Source organism: Rhinichthys klamathensis, unplaced genomic scaffold (genome assembly GCF_029890125.1).
Source record: "Rhinichthys klamathensis goyatoka isolate OS25496 unplaced genomic scaffold, OSU_Roscu_1.1 h1tg000109l_1, whole genome shotgun sequence".
In the NCBI taxonomy this organism is placed as follows: domain Eukaryota; kingdom Metazoa; phylum Chordata; class Actinopteri; order Cypriniformes; family Leuciscidae; genus Rhinichthys; species Rhinichthys klamathensis.
In genome coordinates, this window is record NW_026606647.1 from 2,188,479 (window position 1) to 2,210,402 (window position 21,924).

Genomic DNA, 21,924 nt, shown 5'->3' on the forward strand with positions numbered 1-21,924 from the left:
CTGTTTGGTTTAAAGGAGGGAGGATTGTATTGGGAGAACTGAAGTGTCAGGTGTGACTGTGGCAATGGCAAATGTTTTACATAGCTCACGGCTTCACGGGTCAGGTAGAGGCCCCTTAGCAGAATTTAGCTTAGGGCCCCAGGGAGGTCAGGATCGGCACTGGTTGTCAGACACATTAAAATACTAGCAACATCTTTAATATAATAAACATTTGAAAACATTAAGTGTGGTGACTTAAGTAAAATAGCATATCAAATATACTACGTTTCATGTGTTTATTTGTGCAAAAATCCAGTTTCACAAATTGGCACAGAAGAATAGCCTACAATGTAAAGTCACCAGGAAAGAGAATAGCAAAGAAAAAGTTGGCCAATACACAGCCACGCGAGGGCGTTTAATGTGTTAGTTGAGGTAATTTAAACTGCTTGTATCTAGAAGTCATTTTGTAATCGCGGACTGTGTAGTATCATTCTAGAATCTTTAATTTCTAAATTTTCATAGCAAGTTTAATGCACGAACTGACTGCATATCCATAAAAAGTTTTTCATTCGCTAAGTAGGTGCCCCTACCCCAAATCGCAAGGCATTATGTGGGTAATATCTTTTCTCTGCTTTCTCGCGCCAACGTTTTGCGTTTATTTAATGAATTGTGCACACTCGCGGAAAGAGCAGCTTTTACAATTCCATCATGAGTCATTTAAAATCATAATGTATGTCAAATTAACAAGATAATAGCTCACAAAGTCGTGGAAGAAAACACAACTCCACAAGCGCCTCGGCCGAGTGTGTTGTTGTTTTCAATCACGTCCGCGCATTGCAGTTAAATCTGATGATTCAAACTCTGAGTAGCTAGGTAGCTGCTAATGCTCGCGTCTCTGAGCTGATATTCTCGCGTTCTCGAAAAACAACAACAACACATTTTCGCATTAAGTTTGATCATGTCTACTGAGGTCGAAGAATCAGCACCCGCCCAAGTCCCTACTCCAGTAGCAACCAAAACAAAGAAGGTATCTGGAAATAAGGCAAAGTCTGTCGTAAGTGCTTCTCCAGCTAAGAAGAAGAAAAAGAAGAGTAAGGGGCCTGGCAAGTACAGCCAGCTCGTCACTGATGCGATCCGAACCCTGGGCGAGAAAAACGGCTCATCGCTTTTCAAGATATACAATGAAGCGAAGAAAGTGAGCTGGTTTGATCAGCAGAACGGTCGCATGTATCTGCGCTATTCCATCCGCGCGCTCCTGCTCAACGACACGCTCGTGCAGGTCAAGGGACTGGGGGCCAACGGCTCATTCAAGCTCAATAAAAAGAAATTTGAGAAAAAGCCAAAGAAAAGTGCCGCCAAGGCGACCAAGAAGACGGAAAAGCCTGCTAAGTCTGCGTCCAAAAAAGCCGTGACCAAGAAAGTGAGTGCAAAGAAGAGCGCCAAAAAAAGCTCAGTTAAAAAGAAGACGACGGAGAAGGCTGGTGTTAAGAAGAAGGTGACTGCCAAACCGAAGAAAGCAGCCGCAAAAAAGCCTAAAGTCGCGGTGAAGGCAACCAAGGCAAAGAAAACAAAATAGACTTTCTCTGATATTTTTGTATAGCTTCTTTGGCAAGAGGAGGTTTTTTTTTTAATAATCCTTTGGACTATTTGAAAATATCGCTGTTGTTGATTTTAGGTGTGCTGCTGTAGCTAATTTGGGGATTTTGATGCAGTTTTTCTAGAAACTGCTTCTTAGAGACACCCACTTTAGTTTCTGTGAGACGCCATGCTTTTGTCTGATGTAAACGTACTAAACAGGATACTTGGTATTAACTAGACGACAAGAAACGCTTTGTAAATATAAGTTAGCATTAGAACAGTGTTTTTGTTTGTTTTATTTGCTCTGCATATGCATTGTTTCTGGACTGCAAAAGCAAATACGTCCAAATAAACCTCTGTTTTTAAAATACAAATGACTTCAACCTTCTTGATGCATGGAAAATGGCGACAACAGACATACGGAGATTCTAATGATTCAATTTCATTTTATTACCATGAGCAGTTTTGCTGTCAACAGTATAAAGAGTGGGAATACAAACATCATTTGAAATCATCAGGGCAAAATATTTTATAAAAAGGGAAAAGTTCTGTAATGTAATTTTATATATATTTTTACCCTCATGAAGAATATGATCCAAAATTATTAGCGGGTAATAATGCAATGAAGATAAAGGAGTACTGTATACAAATAAAAAAAGTTTTTAGTGCTGCCACCACTAACCCTGGGCAGAGCTTCCTCTTCTGCAACTTGTGGCAAATTGTTTATATATATATATATATATATATATATATATATATATATATATATATATATATATATATATATATAAACAAGTCTATTTAATATGTCTAAGTAAGCACGTTACTTATTGTTCATTTGTGTGGAACTGCATGAGAAATTTGAGTTCAACAGCAATGATTTCGCATCACTGTAAACTACAGCGCTTTCAAGGTATGCATCTCAATGTCAAACCAATAATGCATCTCAATGTCAAACCAATAATGCATCATGACTAATGCCAGCTAATGAAGCACTTAAAGGCATAATTTCAACAGCAGCCCAAAAAAAATGTCCGTTAGTATTATATACTCGTCACCCCTATTTAGTGAAATGTTGGTATGTTCCGATGAGTGGCGTTATTCGAGGAAGTCGCCCGGTGTTTGTAGCACTTCCGTCTTCTCCAACGGGTACACAGAAATGGTAAGATTTCATTTGAGCACTCCGAAAAAAAGACACATTTTATTTTGTGTATATATAGCATGTTTTATTAAATGAATAATAACATCGTCGTGTCGCAAACCCCCGATTGCTGGTGTTTGTTTCTGCATTGAAATGAAGGCACGTAGTGCTAAATCACTAACGTTAGCTAACATCCCCACCCCAATTCCCCAGTCGCGGGTAGACTATTTGACGTTTCACATTTAGTATATTGTAACATTGCCAGCGCTTTGTAATCTAGGGTTTGTTTATCATGGGCAAGCCAACTCAAATTGATCTAATTTCATACTGTATATTAACAGCGAGCAAATCGTTAGTATGCAGCTCTTTATTTTCAAATATCCGTGTTTTCTCCTTCTGCTATTCTTCAGTATTGTTACATTTTTGTATAAACGCTTGTACAAGTGCACATCTATCGATCTGGTTGCTGTTTACTCCTGTGTTCATTGCCTCTTGTCGAAATATGACAAGTACATGTAATATAGGTGCTCATCGCAGCTATTCAGTATTACAACATTTGCAACATAACAATATTAACTTGCCTTAGAAATATTAATTATGTGTACAGACAACTGTATGTTTCAGTGTCTAGTTCAATGCAGTGAGCTCTTTCAAATTTCAAGGAAGCCCACAGGGTCAGTGCTTTAAAAATGTATAATTTTTCATGCAGAAGGGTATGCACTTCCTCCATGACTTGCATGTAAGTTCAGGAAGTGACAGGCTTCAGGCTGTCTATGAAGAGATTCATGGTGTTTGCAGGTTGACTGAGTCACTTAGTAATAGAGCATAGTTTTTTTCTTTTTTCTTCGGAGGGTTTGTGGAGGAGGACAGTATCCCAAGAATTCCCCTGCAGGTTCAGGCGTGTGTGTGGAACAATTAGAGTAGAAGTTGTGAGCCATTTGTGATGTGCTTGCTTGCTGTGAGGTTGCAGACATGGTTCATCATCCTCCTGAGTACTGATTTAGTTTGATTTGTTTTGTCAGACGGCGACTCTGCGTCCGTACCTGAATGCGGTGCGTGCTACACTGCAGGCAGCTCTCTGTTTGGAAAACTTCTCCTCACAGGTGGTTGAAAGACACAACAAACCTGAGGTTGAAGTCCGGTAAGTGTATGTGACTGTTGTTTGCATATGTGTTTTATTTGTGTGTAAAAGTTACATGGTTCATATAGGTGAGTGGCCTACATGACCTCATCTTAAAGTGTGATATGAGCCATTAGGTTATAGATAGTTTGAAAGAGCATACTAGCATAAGTTTGCAGTATACAGCACATGTGCTTTACATTTTTGTCTTCTAATCTCACCAGGAGCAGTAAAGAGCTTTTGCTTCAGCCTGTTGTGATCAGTAGGAATGAGAAAGAGAAGGTTCTGATAGAAGGTTCCATCAACTCTGTGCGAGTCAGCATTGCTGTCAAACAGGTAAGTACATTTGCTGTTTTGCTCTAAACTCATTCTTGCTGTCCTTTCTGAGATATCTGAGAGTCTTTAAATATTTATATATATTGAATACTGAAAATGCAACTAATTATACAAAAAGAGAAGTATTGTGGTGGTGGTGGTGGTGATGAGACCAGCGAGGGAGGTTGGTTTCACTATGACTTACTGAAATGAACACATTTAGTCCACTGAATGCAGCATGCCAGTGGTTCTCAACCAGGGGCCTAACTAGGGGGCCGCAGCAAACTTCCATGAGGGCCACAGGATTTAAGTGAATAAATTATTATTGATATTTTAAAAATATCTAAATTAAAATACTAAAAAGCACAAACAATCAAGATGTAATCATGGTTGATTAATGTGTCAATACTTCCAATTTATGTTAATAAAAAAAGCAGTTTTGTCATAATTACACCAGAAATACAAAAAAGATCTTATTCTTTATGCTTGTGTTGAAAACCACAAGTGTAGGCCATTATATGAGCTATGCATACTATATATTATTATATATTATAACAGGCTAAGAATCCAGTTTGATGATTTGTTTATATCTTTAATGGTCTGTGATTGGATGATGCACCTCAACTGGTCCATTGAAGGCTGATGAGATCGAAAAGATCCTGTGTCACAAGTTCATGCGCTTCATGATGATGAGAGCCGAGAACTTCTTCATCCTGCGGAGAAAAGCTGTGGAGGTGAGGGAGAGCAGAGAGCAGAGGAAGAGACTTACTAACACTATTTCTATTGTTAAAAAGCCTGGTGTTTGCAATGCATGTGCCATTTTGTTTTTCACTGATTGTTTACAGAGCTGTCCTAAAATTCTCTGTTGTGAAATGTTCACATTTAATATAACATTTAACACCTTCCTTTTTTTGTCAGGGATATGACATCAGTTTCCTCATTACTAACTTCCACACAGAACAAATGTACAAGCATAAGTTAGTGGACTTTGTCATCAATTTTATGGAGGAGATCGATAAGGAAATCAGTGAGATGAAACTGTCAGTCAACGCCAGGGCTCGCATAGTTGCAGAGGAGTTCCTCAAAAATGTGAGTTCTTCTGTAATACGATTTAATAGAATGAGAACTTCACCGTCACTCCAATACCCTCTCTTACTCTTTATTCCTTTGGCGCTCAACAGTTTTAGGAAATGATCAGTACACCCTCTGCTGGCTGCAATACCTGTGTCAACTTGGTCGCTGGAAAAACCGATGGAAATTTTTGGGGCCAGTGGGGAAGTAGTTAAGGTGTGATTTGATTCCTGGACCACCACCAGAGGTGGAACAACTGAATTCAGATGGTGCCGTCTGTCAGGAATGAATTCAGAGTATTGCAGTATTGTAATAGTATTGATGGAGTTCACAGACAGGCACGGTACTCCTTTTGTTCTGTTTTACTTCTTTGTTTGACTATTTTTGTCCCTCTCTTTGCTTCTTTTTTTTAAACATTTGCTAATGGCCTAATTTTGTTTTAAAAGTATTTTGTTCTCACACTCTGCAATTCCATTTTGTGTATTCTGTCTCTTTTCATCTTATCCCAGATTGTTATTATTTAGTAGAAGTAGAGAGCTCGCAATATTGCAATATTCTGAATATGCCTCAGCTTTTCCTTGTGCTCATGAATATGAATGAGTACATACTGTACATATTTAAAAGGATAACTCATTTTACCTCTGCCTTTCTAACAAACCTTAAAATCAGGGTGGGTCTATATAGATGAAACCTCATCGATGGTCATTAGCACAAAGGAAAATGTTTTTCCTATAATTTAAAGTTTGTTTTGTCATTGTTTTTTGTAATATGTATACTGTTAAAATGACAATTTTTCATGTTGAGTTTTGATTAAAAAAAAAAAAAAACTCATGCTGGTGCACATGGATCTTATAAACCATATCATAATAATGATGCTAAATAAATCCCTTTATTGCTTGTATTGTGTTGTGTACTGTGGGGAATGACAGCTCTTGGTTCACTGTTTTTGCGGTAAGTTGAATCTATCTTTTGTGCATTTTGGATATTACAATATGTGTACAATGATGGCCCATATTTGAAGAGCCTGAGAAGGTCAGTAACTATTTGATATGTGGCACACTATATTTACCTTTTTTTTCTCTGATATTTAAAAAAAGAAAACATTTCAGACCATCACGAGATTCCAAAATATAATGTAATCTATATACAGTATATATAAATGTTTATAAACCTGCAGCTGAGGACAGATATCTTTCTTCTGTCACATGATTTAGATATAAGCTTAGTGTTTTGAGGTTCTAAGACATTGGTGTAATCCATTTTTTTTGGATTTATTAACATTAAAAAAATGAATAGGGATCTGCCATTTAAAGAGAATAATAAAGCTCTATAATGCATATAATACAGATTATCATGTGACTGATAGTTTGAAGTAGAGTTGACATTACACACTTAAAAAATAAAGGTTCTTCATTGGCATCAATGGTTCCATGAAGAATTTTAAACATCCATGGAACTGTTCCATAGTGCAAAAGGTTCTTTGGAAAAAGGTCATTTAGATTATTAAAATGTTCTTAACACTAAGAAAATAACAAATCTTTAAGTCTTTTTGTTCATTTGAGTGTAGTTAAAATGTAATTTTCCAATATAATTTCTCTGATCACATCCACGTGCAATTTTTGATCATATTCTGAATTAGGAAGTCATAATGCAGCCAAAGAAAAATGATGACTAACGAAATGAACAAACCGGAGCAACCCATCACTATTTTCATACCAAAGAGAAAGAGATACAGGTAAAAGAAAATATTTAATTGCAGTCATGTTTACATATAGTGAGAAATAATATGAATATATCCAATTGTACAGTGTTGCTTATAGTGTTAGTTTTTTTTTTTAAAACAAAATATATTTAACAATCATGACTATGCAAACTTTGCAAAGAGTCCACAATTAGATTTAGGGTACAAAATAACAGAGTAACATTACATGTTTCTAAGGTGATTTGTGTTAGGCCCATCTGTAAGATTAGGAATTTTTTCTATCATCAATTTGTTTTGCGTTATATTGTGTCAAGTTTAGAGATTCAGAAATATAGATATTAAAAGTGTGTTGTCATCACTGCTTGTGTCATTACTGTTTTATATCATGACTGTTTCGGTGCCTATTGACGTCAATTGTATGTATGAAAAAACAAAACAAAAACAATGAGATGTTTTTCAAAATATCATCCTTTATGTTCAACAGAAGAAAGTCATATTTGGAACAACATGAGGGCGAGTAAATGATGACAGAATTTGAACTTTTAGGTGAACTATCCCTTTAAGATAAATGTTAAAATGTGCCGCCTAAAACCACAAGTGACCCCAGCTTGGCCCCCCAGTTATACCATGGTCTTATAATTTGTTGTTTTCAAAGGGCAGCTGCATGAGTGTGTCTATATTTGTACTTAATCCTTATAAGAAGACAAAATGAAATCTAAAATATCATATATCCATTTGAGGAGATGAGCTCACCCTCATGGGTAAACTCCTTCGAATTTTTACAGCACTTTCGCCTTTTACAGAACCCCTATCTTGTTTCCCATCTCAATGACACTCTTGAGTGTTATTGGTATAAATCATTTGATCCCTTGTTGAATGGGCATGAAGAACTTTGAGAACAAGAGATGAGTCGAGATGGAAAGTTGGCAAAGATGATGTTGCCCTCTACACCATAAAAATACAAACAACTGTAAGAACTATTGTGTTTAAACACTAGATATCAAACTGGAAATGCTCTTTTGTCTTAAACAGCTGTCTTCTATCTGAGATGAAGATGAAGAAATCCTTACAAATGACAAGGAATATGCTTAAATAAATATAAAAATGGATTAAGAGTCAACAATGGTGTTTTTTGAGAGCATCACAGAAAGAATAAAAGGCTCAATCAAAAAAGAAAAAGAAAAAACGATTCAGTTAGCAGCTTACAGTCACTTCTACATCTTGTCTGTGTGGTAATGCATCTAATTTCAAAATCGATAATTTCAAGTCTTTTATCAAATGTATGCTTGGAAGGAATTTGCAACAGTATACAAGTGACATTTACAGGCTCACCTCAGCTAAAGAGAGAAGCCCAACAGTGCCAAGAGGCATTGTGAAGATTGATTTGACACAATACACCATTGCAGTGCTATACATTTTAATAGTGTATACATTTTATTACAGAGCATCAAGGTTCTCTTCTCACATGACTAATGTTATTATTCCATGTGTTTTCTGTCATTTTGATCACACAAATTGGAAAATGCATATTTAGTGCATGTATTTGATATGCAAAGCTTCCACACTGCTTTTAAAAATATTTTAACAGACCTGCTATAGTCTATTCAAAATCACTTTAGATTTATCATCAGATAAAAATAATATTCCAGAGAGAGTTGTGGAATTGAGGGCAGTCCAAGCACCAAATAGAGAGGGACCGTTTGGCTGACTAGACATATTGTGCTCTATAAAACAAGAAGTCGAGTGTGAATCCATTTACTGAGGCTGACTTCAAGTAGGTGAGTCGAACTAAAAACATTGATAAAATTCAAGAGTCTGCAAAATTTAAGAAGTTAATTACATCCATTCTGTGTGCATAAACAAAAACCTGTTAAGATGTGCGTACTGAAGGATTGTCTTTTTTTTTTTAGATTTCTCTCATCACTTCTACTGGCTGGAAAGGAGGTAAAATCTACAATTTGACCCCATAAAGCAAAATTCCTTTACATTATTATAATATTAAATTTTTGTTGTTGTTGAACAACTTACTATTTCAGTTGCTGGCTTAATGTAAGTATTTAATGTTTAGTCTTTCTTTCCAGTAAAGAGCAACCATGAGTGAGTTGGAGTGCTTTGGCGCGGCGGCTGTTTACCTCCGGAAGCCAGAGAAGGAGAGAATTGAGGCTCAGAACGCACCGTTTGATGCAAAGACAGCTTACTTTGTGACTGAACCACAGGAGATGTACCTCAAAGGGGCGCTAATCAGCAAAGAGGGTGGCAAAGCCACTGTCAAAACTCTGTGCGGCAAAGTAAGTTGAGAGGTTTGCAGCTAAAAGCAATATAATCTGAATTTAGTCTTTTTTTCTAGTTTTCATATTAAGCTCAGGAGGTTGCCTTCTGAAAAAAACATCTTCAGCCTCTCAGTGGTTTATCATTTGCCTTTATTTCCTTTTCTTTAAAAGACTATCACAGTGGAAGTGGATGAAATCCACCCAATGAATCCCCCCAAGTTTGATAAGATCGAGGACATGGCCATGATGACCCACCTCAGTGAACCCACTGTGCTGTACAACCTCAAAGAGCGTTATGCAGCATGGATGATCTACGTAAGTAAAATGAAGAGTACTTGTTATACTGTTTTACTTCAACTAAAATGTCTGTGTAACTGAAAGTTGCAACTGAGTTTTACTAACCTCTCTTGCAGACCTACTCCGGGTTGTTCTGTGTCACTGTGAATCCCTACAAGTGGCTCCCGGTGTACGATTCAGTAGTCGTGTCAGGCTACAGGGGCAAAAAAAGAATTGAAGCCCCACCTCACATCTTCTCCATCTCTGACAACGCCTATCAGTTCATGCTCACTGGTATGAGCTAGTGGAAGAAAATAGATTAAGATTTTTTTATCCATATATACTTTGTTTGGTAAAATCAAATGTCTCTCACTCTCTGTAGATCGTGACAATCAGTCGATCTTGATCACGTGAATATTTTTCTGATTTTTCAATTTGAAGGAGTATTTGATCTTGTAATTACATATAGCATCAAAGAAACTGGAGTCATTTTATGTTGCATTATTTTATTTTCAGTGGAGAATCTGGTGCAGGAAAGACTGTGAACACCAAACGTGTCATCCAGTACTTTGCGACAATCGCTGTATCTGGACAGAAGAAGGTAGAGCCTGGAAAAATGCAGGTATATATTGTTTTTGTTTGCCAATATGATACTGAGGATGGAGCAAATCCATAGAACACTTATTTGACTGGTTTGTCTGCCACATTCTGTACACATCAGGGGTCGCTGGAGGATCAAATCATTGCAGCCAACCCCTTGCTGGAAGCCTATGGAAATGCCAAGACTGTGAGGAATGACAACTCGTCCCGCTTTGTGAGTTCTGAGCCAACTGCATCGCTCCACTGTTTTGATTCTGTAATGGAAAATTGTTATCTAATGAATCTTACCTCTGGTAAAATCTCCAGGGTAAATTTATCAGAATTCATTTTGCCACCACTGGAAAATTGGCCTCAGCTGATATTGAAACTTGTGAGTCCTTAATTCTTTCACAATTCAGTTGTTTAATATAGACATTCATTTTATCCTTTGAATAATCATGTTACTCATCCGTAGATCTGCTGGAAAAGTCCAGGGTAACTTACCAGTTGTCTGCTGAGAGAAGCTACCACATCTTCTACCAGCTCTGCACTGGCCATAAGCCAGAACTGCTGGGTAAAAAAATGGACATTATTACATTAAGATCATATTTTTCAATCTATAATTCGAATTTAATACAGTTTTTTTCTTTTTTTCAAACACTTCAAGAACAGATATTGTGATATTTTTTTAGCAGTATAAAGTCCTTTAAAAAAAAAAAATCCTAATTCTCTTGCAGAGGCTCTTCTGATCACCACTAACCCATACGACTATCCCATGATCAGTCATGGTCAGATCACAGTCAAGAGCATCGATGATGTGGAAGAGTTCGTTGCAACTGATGTAAGAGGAAGACAAATGTTTGAGCACTTAACATTTTATGCATACTCATATGAATGTATACTCAGTATATCTCTGATACACTTTGTTAAATATGTTATATACACATTTGATTGTTTTTGACTTGCAGACAGCCATTGATATTCTGGGCTTCACGGCTGAGGAGAAAATGGGCATCTACAAGCTGACAGGAGCTGTGATGCATCATGGGAACATGAAGTTCAAGCAGAAGCAGAGGGAGGAGCAGGCCGAGCCTGATGGAAATGAGGGTGTGATTTCAATCCAAGTTCATCTATAGAAACAAGAAACATCTATATTTTGCCACAATGTGGATACATATAAGTAATTTTCTTGAAATATTTCTTCCAGTGGCTGATAAAATCGCTTACCTCATGGGACTGAACTCTGCTGACATGCTGAAAGCTTTGTGTTATCCCAGAGTGAAGGTTGGGAATGAATATGTGACCAAAGGTCAAACTGTTCCTCAGGTATGTGCATTTAAAAATGCATCATTAATGTATCACTAACTTTTTATGAATAAAAATGAAATGGTATAAAACAGCATTCTTTTTTTCTAAATTAGGTGAACAATTCAGCCATGGCTCTGTGCAAGTCAGTCTATGAGAAAATGTTCTTGTGGATGGTTGTGCGAATCAATGAGATGCTGGACACCAGGCAGGCTAGACAGTTCTTCATCGGAGTGCTTGACATTGCTGGGTTTGAAATCTTTGATGTAAGTTAATAAGATGATAAAAAAAAATGTATCTGATGCTTTAGGTTTTGCTTCTTGGTTCGGGTGCTGAATTTATATTAATTACAGTATAACAGCCTGGAGCAGCTGTGCATTAATTTCACCAATGAGAAACTGCAACAGTTTTTCAACCACCACATGTTTGTGCTGGAACAAGAGGAATACAAGAAAGAAGGTATTGAGTGGGAGTTCATTGACTTCGGTATGGACTTGGCCGCCTGCATTGAGCTTATTGAGAAGGTAACAAATTTCAGGAAATATAGTGCTTTCTGTTTTTTTTAACATCACTGCTTTGTTTGTCATTACTCAAAGAAATGTGCTCTTTCTTGCAGCCAATGGGTATTTTCTCCATCCTTGAGGAGGAGTGTATGTTCCCCAAAGCAACAGACATGACCTTCAAGAACAAGCTGCATGACCAGCATCTTGGTAAAACTCCGTCCTTCCAGAAGCCCAAACCGGCCAAAGGCAAAGCTGAGGCCCACTTCTCCTTGGTGCACTATGCTGGAACTGTGGATTACAACATCACAGGCTGGCTGGATAAAAACAAGGACCCTCTTAATGACTCCGTGGTTCAGTTGTACCAGAAGGCTTCATTGAAACTTCTGGCTCATCTGTATGCTGCTCATGCTTCTACTGAAGGTCTGCAAAACATTACTGCATATATATTAGAGTATTAATATTCTGCTTCTTTTTAAAAATAAATAAATGTATTATCTATTATATTTGAACTGTACAGAGGCAGCAGGCAAAAAGGCTGGCAAGAAAAAGGGTGGTTCCTTTCAGACAGTGTCTGCTATGTTTAGAGTAAGTTTTTATTATGTTAATTATGTTTATATGTGTTCTAAAAATGCTTATATTAGTTATATACACTCACCGGCCACTTTATTAGCTACTTCTTGCTAGTATGGATTGGACCCCCTTTTGCCTTCAGAACTGCCTTAATTCTTTATGGCATAGATTCAACAAGGTTCTGGAAACAATCCTCAGAGATTTTTACTCATATTAACATGATAGCATCACACAGTTGCTGCAGATTTGTTCAGCTGCACATCCATGATGAGAATCTCTTAATACCTAATAAAGTGGCCAGTGAGTGTATGTACTTGTATACTGGTCAAGTATTTCAACATATTTTGGACACAATTTTACAGGAGAACTTGGGAAAGCTGATGACCAATTTGAGGAGCACACATCCCCATTTTGTGCGCTGCCTGATTCCAAATGAATCAAAAACACCTGGTAAGTATTGTTATTTATTCCAATAATAAATAGTGCTTAGTATAACAATATCACCTCTGTTTAGCTGTAATAAAAATACTCTGAATCCTGTTTAAGAATATTGATGTTTTAAAATGTAAGGTTAAATCTATCCCATTGTATAATTTTCCAGGTCTTATGGAGAACTTTCTGGTGATTCACCAGTTGCGCTGTAATGGTGTACTGGAAGGAATCAGAATCTGTAGGAAAGGTTTCCCAAGCAGAATCCTCTATGGTGACTTTAAGCAGAGGTATTTTACATACAGTACATGCCAGATGTGGACGTCATGCAATTGGATTTTTTTAATTTTTTTTTTACAATGACACTACAAAGGCTACTTCAGATGGAAATTCAACTGAAATGTAATGAAATCACTTCTGTTTCAGATACAAAGTACTGAATGCTAGTGTCATCCCCGAGGGTCATTTCATGGACAATAAGAAGGCTTCAGAGAAGCTTCTTGGCTCTATTGATGTGGATCATACCCAGTACAAGTTTGGACACACCAAGGTACACACTATCAAAGCACCTGTCTTATTATGTAAATATTAAATAATAGTGCATAATTGCTTTATCAATTACTTGTGATAGGTGTTCTTTAAAGCTGGTTTGCTGGGAACCCTTGAGGAGATGCGAGATGAAAAACTTGTTATCCTTGTGACTATGACTCAAGCACTTTGCAGAGGATATGTTATGAGGAAAGAGTTTGTCAAAATGATGGAGAGAAGGTATGTTTTTGCATGAAAAATATTCGGTAGGGGGTAACACTTCATATTCACACAGAGGATCTGGCCATTTCTTCTGATTCTATAATACAGAGAGTCCATCTACAGCATCCAGTACAACATCCGCTCATTCATGAATGTGAAACACTGGCCATGGATGAAGCTGTATTTTAAGATCAAGCCTCTCCTGAAGAGTGCAGAGACTGAGAAGGAAATGGCAGCCATGAAAGAGAATTTTGAAAAAATGAAGGAGGATCTAGCAAAGGCACTTGCCAAGAAGAAGGAGCTGGAGGAAAAAATGGTTTCTCTGTTGCAGGAAAAAAATGACCTGCAGTTACAAGTGGCATCTGTGAGTTTTTCAGCAGATTCCTGAAAAGATCACAAATAACCAATTCATCTTTATTAGATAATAAATACACAATTTAAAACACAAATAAAGACAAATGATGTTCTAATCAACAGGAAACAGAAAACCTTTCTGATGCTGAGGAGAGATGCGAAGGACTCATCAAAAGCAAGATCCAGTTTGAGGCAAAACTTAAAGAGACAACTGAAAGATTAGAGGATGAGGAAGAAATCAATGCTGAACTGACAGCCAAGAAGAGAAAACTAGAGGACGAGTGCTCTGAGCTGAAGAAAGACATGGATGATTTAGAGCTTACCTTGGCCAAAGTAGAGAAGGAGAAACATGCCACTGAAAACAAGGTTCACTTTCTCAACTCATTTCCCATCATGTGTCTGAGCTGATGTGACTCTAACAATTTCACAAAATTTCTTTATTAGGTAAAAAATCTTACAGAGGAGATGTCCTCACTGGATGAAAGCATTGCAAAATTAACCAAAGAGAAGAAAGCCCTACAAGAGGCACATCAGCAAATTTTGGATGATCTGCAGGCAGAGGAGGACAAAGTCAATACTCTGACAAAAGCTAAAACCAAACTTGAACAACAAGTGGATGATGTAAGTTACAATGTTTACTGCAATATATTGGTTTATTTCTTTGTTTAGATATGGATGACTTCCAGGCAAAGCAATATTGCAATCTTACTTAACAGCTGGAAGGTTCTCTGGAGCAAGAACGGAAACTCCGTATGGACCTTGAGAGAGCCAAGAGAAAGCTTGAGGGTGACCTGAAACTAACCCAAGAATCCATTATGGATCTGGAAAATGAAAAGCAACAATCAGATGAGAAGATAAAGAAGTAAGACTTTATCTTTTAAATGAAATGTTTTGAAGAGAATAACATTTTTGATGGTATGTAAATCTGTTACAATTATTTCCCATAGGAAGGACTTTGAGATAAGTCAATTTCTAAGCAGGATTGAGGATGAACAGTCTATTAGTATTCAACATCAAAAGAAGATCAAGGAACTCCAGGTCACTCAATATATAACATTAGGGTTGATGACTGATCGCATAATCCGGTTCAAGCAAATCTGATCATCATTATTACCACCAATTATTTCAGGCCCGCATTGAGGAGCTGGAGGAAGAAATCGAGGCAGAACGTGCCGCTCGTGCTAAGGTTGAGAAGCAGCGATCGGATCTCTCCAGGGAACTTGAGGACATCAGCGAGAGGCTTGAAGAAGCAGGTGGCGCCACTTCTGCCCAGATTGAGATGAACAAGAAACGTGAGGCTGAGTTCCAGAGACTACGCCGTGATCTGGAGGAGTCCACCTTGCAGCATGAAGCAACGGCTGCAGCACTCCGCAAGAAGCAGGCTGACACTGTGGCAGAGCTGGGAGAGCAGATCGACAACCTCCAGCGTGTGAAACAGAAGCTAGAAAAAGAGAAGAGTGAATACAAAATGGAGATTGATGATCTGTCAAGCAATATGGAGTCTGTTGCCAAATCAAAGGCATGACAATTGTTTTTCCTGAATATTGCATTTTTAATTTAAGAGTCATACTTATAGCAATTTTTCCTCTCAGGGTAACTTGGAGAAGATGTGCCGTACTCTAGAAGATCAACTGAGTGAACTTAAGAGCAAAAATGATGAAGCAATCCGTCAACTAAATGATATAAGTACACAAAGAGCAAGACTAGCAACTGAGAATGGTATGTTTGAATACAAACTCCAAACTGTATTTTGGTATTTCCTACATTTTCAAGGATTCATGGAAATGTTTTGTCTTTTTAAAAGGTGAATTCAGCCGTCTGCTAGAGGAAAAAGAGGCTCTTGTTACTCAGTTGACTCGAGGCAAGCAAGCTTTCACTCAGCAGATTGAAGAGTTTAAGAGGCACATTGAGGAAGAAATCAAGGTAATTGTTTACTATTTTGGAAGCGTCTAGTAGCAAGTAGGGGAACATTAGCAAATAATGCTGTGTTTGTTGCTTTTCAGGCAAAGAATGCCCTGGCACATGCTATCCAATCTTCCCGTCATGACTGTGATCTGCTCAGAGAGCAGTACGAAGAAGAACAGGAGGCTAAATCTGAGCTTCAGCGCAGCCTGTCAAAGGCCAACAGTGAGGTGGCTCAGTGGAGAACCAAATATGAGACTGATGCCATTCAGCGTACTGAAGAGCTTGAGGAAGCAAAGTAAATTAAATCCTTTGTTTAAATGTTCTCACAACAGAAAATTAAGTAGTAGCAATGACTAATATTTAATTGTTGCTCTAAGGAAAAAGCTTGCTCAGCGTTTGCAGGACGCTGAAGAGTCCTTTGAGGCTGTGAACTCAAAGTGTGCTTCTCTGGAGAAAACCAAGCAACGATTGCAGGGTGAAGTTGAAGATCTCATGACTGATGTAGAGAGAGCTAATGCTGTTGCTGCCAATCTTGACAAGAAACAAAGGAACTTCGACAAGGTACATGATGTTTTAATAGCTGCAACTTCTTTGTACAACAACATATTGTCCTTGATCACAAATTCAATTAACTTTTTCCAAGGTTCTGGCCGAGTGGAAGCAAAAGTATGAGGAAAGCCAAGCAGAGCTGGAAGGAGCTCTTAAAGAGGCCCGTTCTCTTAGTACAGAGCTTTTTAAGATGAAGAACTCCTATGAAGAAGCCCTGGATCATCTGGAGACCCTCAAGAGGGAGAACAAAAACCTTCAGCGTAAGATTTCTCACAAATACAAAGTGCAGACGATAGAGAGACAAATTTTCCATGCTTGCATGTGAATACTCTGTTTTTTAAATTGTTTGTAGAGGAAATCTCTGACTTGACTGAACAACTTGGTGAAACTTGTAAGACCATTCATGAGCTGGAGAAAGCCAAAAAGACAGTTGAAATAGAGAAATTAGAAATTCAGACTGCTCTTGAGGAAGCTGAGGTAACTCCTTTGTGTTTTTGAATAACTACCATAATCCTTTTTTTTTAAGTATTGTTAACTATTGCTGTCCTACTGGTCTTTAGGGAACCCTGGAACATGAGGAAACTAAGATTATTCGTATCCAGCTTGAGCTAAGCCAAGTAAAAGGGGAGATTGATCGTAAATTGGCTGAGAAAGATGAGGAGATTGAACAGATAAAAAGGAATAGCCAAAGAGTGATTGATTCCATACAGAGTACTTTAGACTCTGAGATCAGGAGCAGAAATGAAGCCCTAAGAGTCAAGAAGAAAATGGAAGGAGACCTCAATGAGATGGAGATTCAGCTGAGCCATGCAAATCGCCAGGCTGCTGAAGCTCAGAAACAGCTCAGGAACGTCCAGGGACAACTCAAGGTAAAGTCGTGGAGCTCTTTGTAACTTGTTGTTTAAAAAAAATTGCAGTTGGCCTCAGATGGAAGCTGAACCTCAAACTCTTCAATCCTTATTCTATTGAAGCAAGTTATTCATCTTTTATTAGGATGCCCAACTGCACCTTGATGATGCTCTGAGGGTTCAAGAGGACATGAGAGAGCAGGTTTCTATGGTTGAACGTAGGAACAACCTGATGCAGGCTGAGATTGAGGAGCTGAGAGTTGCTCTGGAGCAGACCGAGAGAGGCCGCAAAGTGGCCGAGCAGGAACTGCTGGATTCCAGTGAGCGTGTAGGACTTTTGCACTCCCAGGTTTGTTTTCAAATGTTTCTGATTTAATTCCTCTGCTTCTTAGACAATATCACCAATTGGTAAACCACGTTTTACTCTCTAATATACAGAACACCAGTCTCATCAACACCAAGAAGAAGCTTGAGGCAGATTTCATTCAAGTCCAAGGTGAAGTGGATGATGCTGTTCAGGAGGCAAGAAATGCAGAGGAGAAGGCTAAGAAAGCTATTACTGATGTGAGTGCATATTTATAAGAAAATACACATTGATATGTTCTAAATGTCCATATGTACACACAATTACAAACATTTTTATCTAGTCAAACCCAATTAATCACATCCACTGAACACCGAGAAGTGCTGTAGTCACATTTCATGTGTGATTGCAGGCTGCCATGATGGCTGAGGAGCTGAAGAAAGAGCAGGACACGAGTGCTCATCTTGAAAGGATGAAGAAGAACCTGGAGGTTACAGTAAAAGACTTGCAACACCGTTTGGATGAGGCTGAGAGTCTGGCCCTGAAGGGTGGAAAGAAGCAGCTCCAGAAACTGGAAGCTAGGGTACTCTTTTGTACAATATGTAAAAAGGTTATGAAATCCTGGAATTTTTGTAATCAAATTTTTCTATCTAATTTCCAGGTTCGTGAACTGGAGAGTGAGGTTGAGGCTGAGCAAAGAAGAGGTGCCGAAGCTATAAAAGGAGTTCGGAAGTATGAGAGAAGGGTTAAGGAATTCACTTACCAGGTAGGTTATTTTACTTGACCTCTGAAAAGAAACGGTTTGTCAACAGAGCAGCATTAGCTACAATGCAGAGTCTTTTTAACAGACTGAAGAGGATAAGAAGAATATAATCAGACTGCAGGATCTTGTGGACAAACTGCAGATGAAAGTGAAGTCGTATAAGAGACAAGCTGAGGAATCTGTAAGTACAGTATTATACAGTATTATGTAATCAATATCAAGACATTATTTTGTTTGATGATTTCATAAACTACTGATGCATCGGCAAATCCACTACAGGAGGAACAGGCCAGCACTCACCTGACCAGATTCAGGAAGGTGCAGAATGAGATGGAGGAGGCTCAGGAGAGAGCTGACATCGCTGAGTCTCAGGTCAACAAGCTCCGGGCCAAGAGTCGTGAGGCTGGAAGGGTACTTCTGCAAATTATTATCCAGAACTTGTTGATTCCTGAATATACACAAAAACTGAAACTAAACTCAAAAATCCAGAATATTTGACTTTTGCATTATTTCCCCCCTTAGGGAAAAGAGGTTGCAGAGTGAATATCACCCTTCAAGAAGAGACAGCAATGAATAAGCATATAATATGAGTTTGTGCTGTGTCTGAGTTATGCGGTCAATAAAGTTGCCCACCAAACAACAATGGCTGCCGTTTTTTCTTTCATTTAAAATGTTGACTTACTCTCTCTTGCAATATTTTGTGAAATACCCCTGATTTCCAACTACAGCTTTCATGCATCTTGGCAAATAGGGCTGAAGCCCCCCTAAAAAGGGCCTAGAACCACCCCTGAGCTCAGGTGTAGGACAAAAAGATTACAACCATAGAAGAAGAGTAATGTCTGCACACTGAGTTTACAGCTCCAAAAACATTTATTAATAAACAGCCCTGTTTAATAATAAATGTTTTTGGAGCCGTAAACTCAGTGTGCGGATGTTACTCTACTTACTTTCTATAGTTGCCATCTTCCGCTTGATCACATTCAAGTTTTCAGTAGAGTTCAGGTCTGGAGATTGGGTCGGCCATGACAGGGTCTTGATTTGTTGGTCCTCCATTCACACCTTTTTTGGCCTGGAGCATTGTCCTGTGGGAAAACCCAATTCTTCGAGTTGAGGAACACCGTCAGAGCAGATAGAAGCAAGTTTTTTCCAGGATAACCTTGTACGTAGCTTGAGTCATGTGTCCTTCACAAAGACGGATCTGCCTTATTCTGGGGCCTCATTTATAAAACGTGTGTACGCAAAGTTTTGATTTTAGAATGTAAGTGAACTAAAATCCACACCAACGTTCATACTTATAAAAACAGTCTTTGACGTGAAAAATTGCTTCGCACCACGTCTACGACCCTCTAACCAAGCCTACGCTCTTTTCCTTGTGGCAGAGAGTCGGAGTACTGCAGGTATTTGGAAATCTAAGCAATTCTCGCCATTCTAAAGTAAAGCATTTGGACGTTGACTGGTGCTTTTTTATATGTTAATGACATTAATTAGGCGCGTTTACAAGGCGAATATTTGAAACCATTCAGCTGTGCACAATTTCAAGAAATCATTTGCGATTTATAAATTCCACATCTGGAAGAGAGGCCTACGCACGTCGAGAAATTATAGTAAGATCAAAATGTAGGATGGTTTCTACACAACATTTTATAAATGAGGCCCCTGGAGAGGCCTACAATCCACAGTATCTCACACCCACTGTGAAATTTGGTGGAGGATTGGGGATGATCTGCAGGTTCTTCAGTAAGGCTGGAATTGGGCAGATCCTTCTTTGTGAAAGACACATGACTCAAGCCACGTACAAGGTTATCCCGGATGTAGTAGTATGTCATTTCTGAGACACTACCAGCACAAAACTTTCAAATTAGCATAATATTTTCATAACCCCTTGTGGAAAGTCAGTTGTAGTTTGTAATGATTCTCAATTTAAGAAATGTGAGTTTGAATCTTACAGCTGATTTTAAATGTATGAATATAAAGGCTCAAAATAATCAATTTTAAGACTTGAAATAGTGCGCTGTTATGTAATATACTGTATATATATATATATATATGTGTGTGTGTATATTTATATATGCCCCCAACCCAAGGAACGATAATGAACAACTTTCTCTAACACGTTCTGGGCCCCACTCCATACTTGAGATGGCCCTGATCCTACAGGAGCAACATTATTTCCATCACATCTCAAGAGTAAACTGGAGTAACAAAGAAGCCATCTCAAAAGTAAAAAGTAGAGGAAAAAAAAATATTTTTTAATTTATTGGAAGCACCTTTTTTGGTTATGCTTTAGACAAGTGCTCATGGATGAAGTGTGTCGACGAGCAGAGCAGAAACACAAGAACTACAACTGACTTCCAGCCACAGCCTTAGATTAAATCAACTGAAGATAAAAGAAGACATTACAGCTCTCAAAATCTCAGCAGAGGATGAATAAACAACTCCAAAAACAGCATTACCAGCTTGACTTATTACTAACCAGTTTGACGTTATTTCTGTCATGTCACAAATTTTGCGAATTTCAGCTGAATTATTTTCTTTAATTCTTACTATTAGCATTTATTTTTACTGTTGTTTTTAGTAACCTGTTTTTATGTTTAGAGATTATCTGTTTATCCATTTTGTTGATTGTCACCATTTGAGATTCATGTGCTGATTGTTGATGTCAGTGTGTCTTAACTATGCTGTAGTTCAAAGCTTTTTGTGAATGATCATTTTTAAATCCTTCTTTACTGATTGTTGCAACACTGCTTGATCTTTTGTTGTAGTATCACAGTGGTGGTAATGTAAAATTGAACTGTATTAAAAATATTACACACTGGATGAGATCAGTGTATCAGACACTACATGATGATTATGTCGTTATCAAAACATAACCACCTGATCACATTTTCTCTTGGCTTTTTTGCCTTAGCAAATGGGATTTATAAAAAATAGCTATAGAAGCCAGAGAAAAACTAATGTTAGAAAGTCAAGGGCCAAAAGCCCAATTAAAGCAAAACAGTGATCACCATACTGGTGACTTCAAATTAAACTATTGTTTTCAATAACACATCAACATCTAAACCTCTGTTAATTTTCAATAAGAACTGGTAGTGCTGTTTTTGGAGTTGTTTAATCATCCTCTGCGGAGATCTTGAGAGATTTAATGTCTTCTTTTATTTTCAGTTGATTTCATCTAAAGTATAATTAATAATAGTCCTTTACGACTGGTGCTTGTCAGACTGTACAAACACAATCTCTGCTGTAGACCATGTCACGATGTAGGATCTCAGTTGTCAATATTGTCAGACTGTACGGCAGTCAAGATGCATTAAAAAGTCAGCTGTAGAAGATTCAAACTCACATTTCTTAAACTGAGAATCATTACGAACTCAACTTCCTTTCCACAAGGGGTTATGAAAATAGTATGCAAATTGGAAAACAGACTGTTTTGTGCTGGTAGTGTCTCAGAAATGACATTTAAAGCTGCAGTCCGTAGCTTTTCCTCTTTGTCGCCATCTCTCTGTTCGAAATCTGTAACTGCAGTGATTCGCGGAATTATCATCTTTGCGTGGGTTGTAAATCGGCATGAAACAGCGCAGATGAACACAGTGCTTTGAGGCGAGTGCTGCTGTCA

At 38.0% G+C, this 21,924-nt stretch overlaps 3 protein-coding genes across 3 annotated transcripts; all 3 read left to right on the forward strand.

The window, feature by feature from the left end:
• Positions 1-866: 866 nt before the first annotated feature.
• On the forward strand, positions 867-1,564 carry LOC130087407 (histone H1.10). The gene has a single exon (XM_056253684.1). It carries the CDS (start codon positions 938-940, stop codon positions 1,553-1,555), a length of 618 nt encoding a protein of 205 aa, XP_056109659.1. The 5' UTR covers positions 867-937; the 3' UTR covers positions 1,556-1,564.
• A 1,037-nt stretch (positions 1,565-2,601) lies between these two features.
• arpc4 (actin related protein 2/3 complex, subunit 4) lies at positions 2,602-6,122 on the forward strand. The gene is made up of 6 exons (XM_056253841.1): positions 2,602-2,719; positions 3,721-3,839; positions 4,043-4,154; positions 4,772-4,867; positions 5,052-5,222; positions 5,315-6,122. The coding sequence occupies exons 1-6, from the start codon at positions 2,630-2,632 to the stop codon at positions 5,318-5,320; spliced, it is 594 nt and encodes a 197-aa protein (XP_056109816.1). The 5' UTR covers positions 2,602-2,629; the 3' UTR covers positions 5,321-6,122.
• Positions 6,123-8,992: 2,870 nt separating this feature from the next.
• Positions 8,993-18,954, forward strand: LOC130087523 (myosin heavy chain, fast skeletal muscle-like). The gene is made up of 39 exons (XM_056253852.1): positions 8,993-9,194; positions 9,348-9,491; positions 9,590-9,746; positions 9,835-9,862; positions 9,969-10,074; positions 10,174-10,266; positions 10,359-10,422; positions 10,507-10,605; positions 10,769-10,872; positions 11,000-11,138; positions 11,239-11,357; positions 11,453-11,602; positions 11,690-11,860; positions 11,953-12,259; positions 12,357-12,424; positions 12,772-12,859; positions 13,011-13,128; positions 13,265-13,388; positions 13,470-13,606; positions 13,697-13,952; positions 14,066-14,308; positions 14,387-14,563; positions 14,659-14,804; positions 14,890-14,980; positions 15,072-15,461; positions 15,535-15,661; positions 15,747-15,865; positions 15,946-16,142; positions 16,225-16,408; positions 16,491-16,656; positions 16,749-16,873; positions 16,957-17,265; positions 17,390-17,593; positions 17,683-17,808; positions 17,961-18,131; positions 18,210-18,314; positions 18,397-18,492; positions 18,591-18,722; positions 18,834-18,954. The coding sequence occupies exons 1-39, from the start codon at positions 9,000-9,002 to the stop codon at positions 18,852-18,854; spliced, it is 5,796 nt and encodes a 1,931-aa protein (XP_056109827.1). The 5' UTR covers positions 8,993-8,999; the 3' UTR covers positions 18,855-18,954.
• The last annotated feature ends 2,970 nt before the right edge of the window (positions 18,955-21,924 follow it).

Coding starts and splice junctions, on each gene's coding strand:
- arpc4 (XM_056253841.1), top strand. CDS start 2,630: ATGTTGGTATGTTCCGATGAGTGGCGTTATTCGAGGAAGTCGCCCGGT. Junction 2,720..3,720: donor CCAACGGGTACACAGAAATG/GTAAGATTTCAT, acceptor TTGTTTTGTCAG/ACGGCGACTCTGCGTCCGTA. Junction 3,840..4,042: donor AAACCTGAGGTTGAAGTCCG/GTAAGTGTATGT, acceptor TAATCTCACCAG/GAGCAGTAAAGAGCTTTTGC.
- LOC130087523 (XM_056253852.1), top strand. CDS start 9,000: ATGAGTGAGTTGGAGTGCTTTGGCGCGGCGGCTGTTTACCTCCGGAAG. Junction 10,606..10,768: donor CCATAAGCCAGAACTGCTGG/GTAAAAAAATGG, acceptor ATTCTCTTGCAG/AGGCTCTTCTGATCACCACT. Junction 13,607..13,696: donor GTCAAAATGATGGAGAGAAG/GTATGTTTTTGC, acceptor TCTATAATACAG/AGAGTCCATCTACAGCATCC.
- LOC130087407 (XM_056253684.1), top strand. CDS start 938: ATGTCTACTGAGGTCGAAGAATCAGCACCCGCCCAAGTCCCTACTCCA.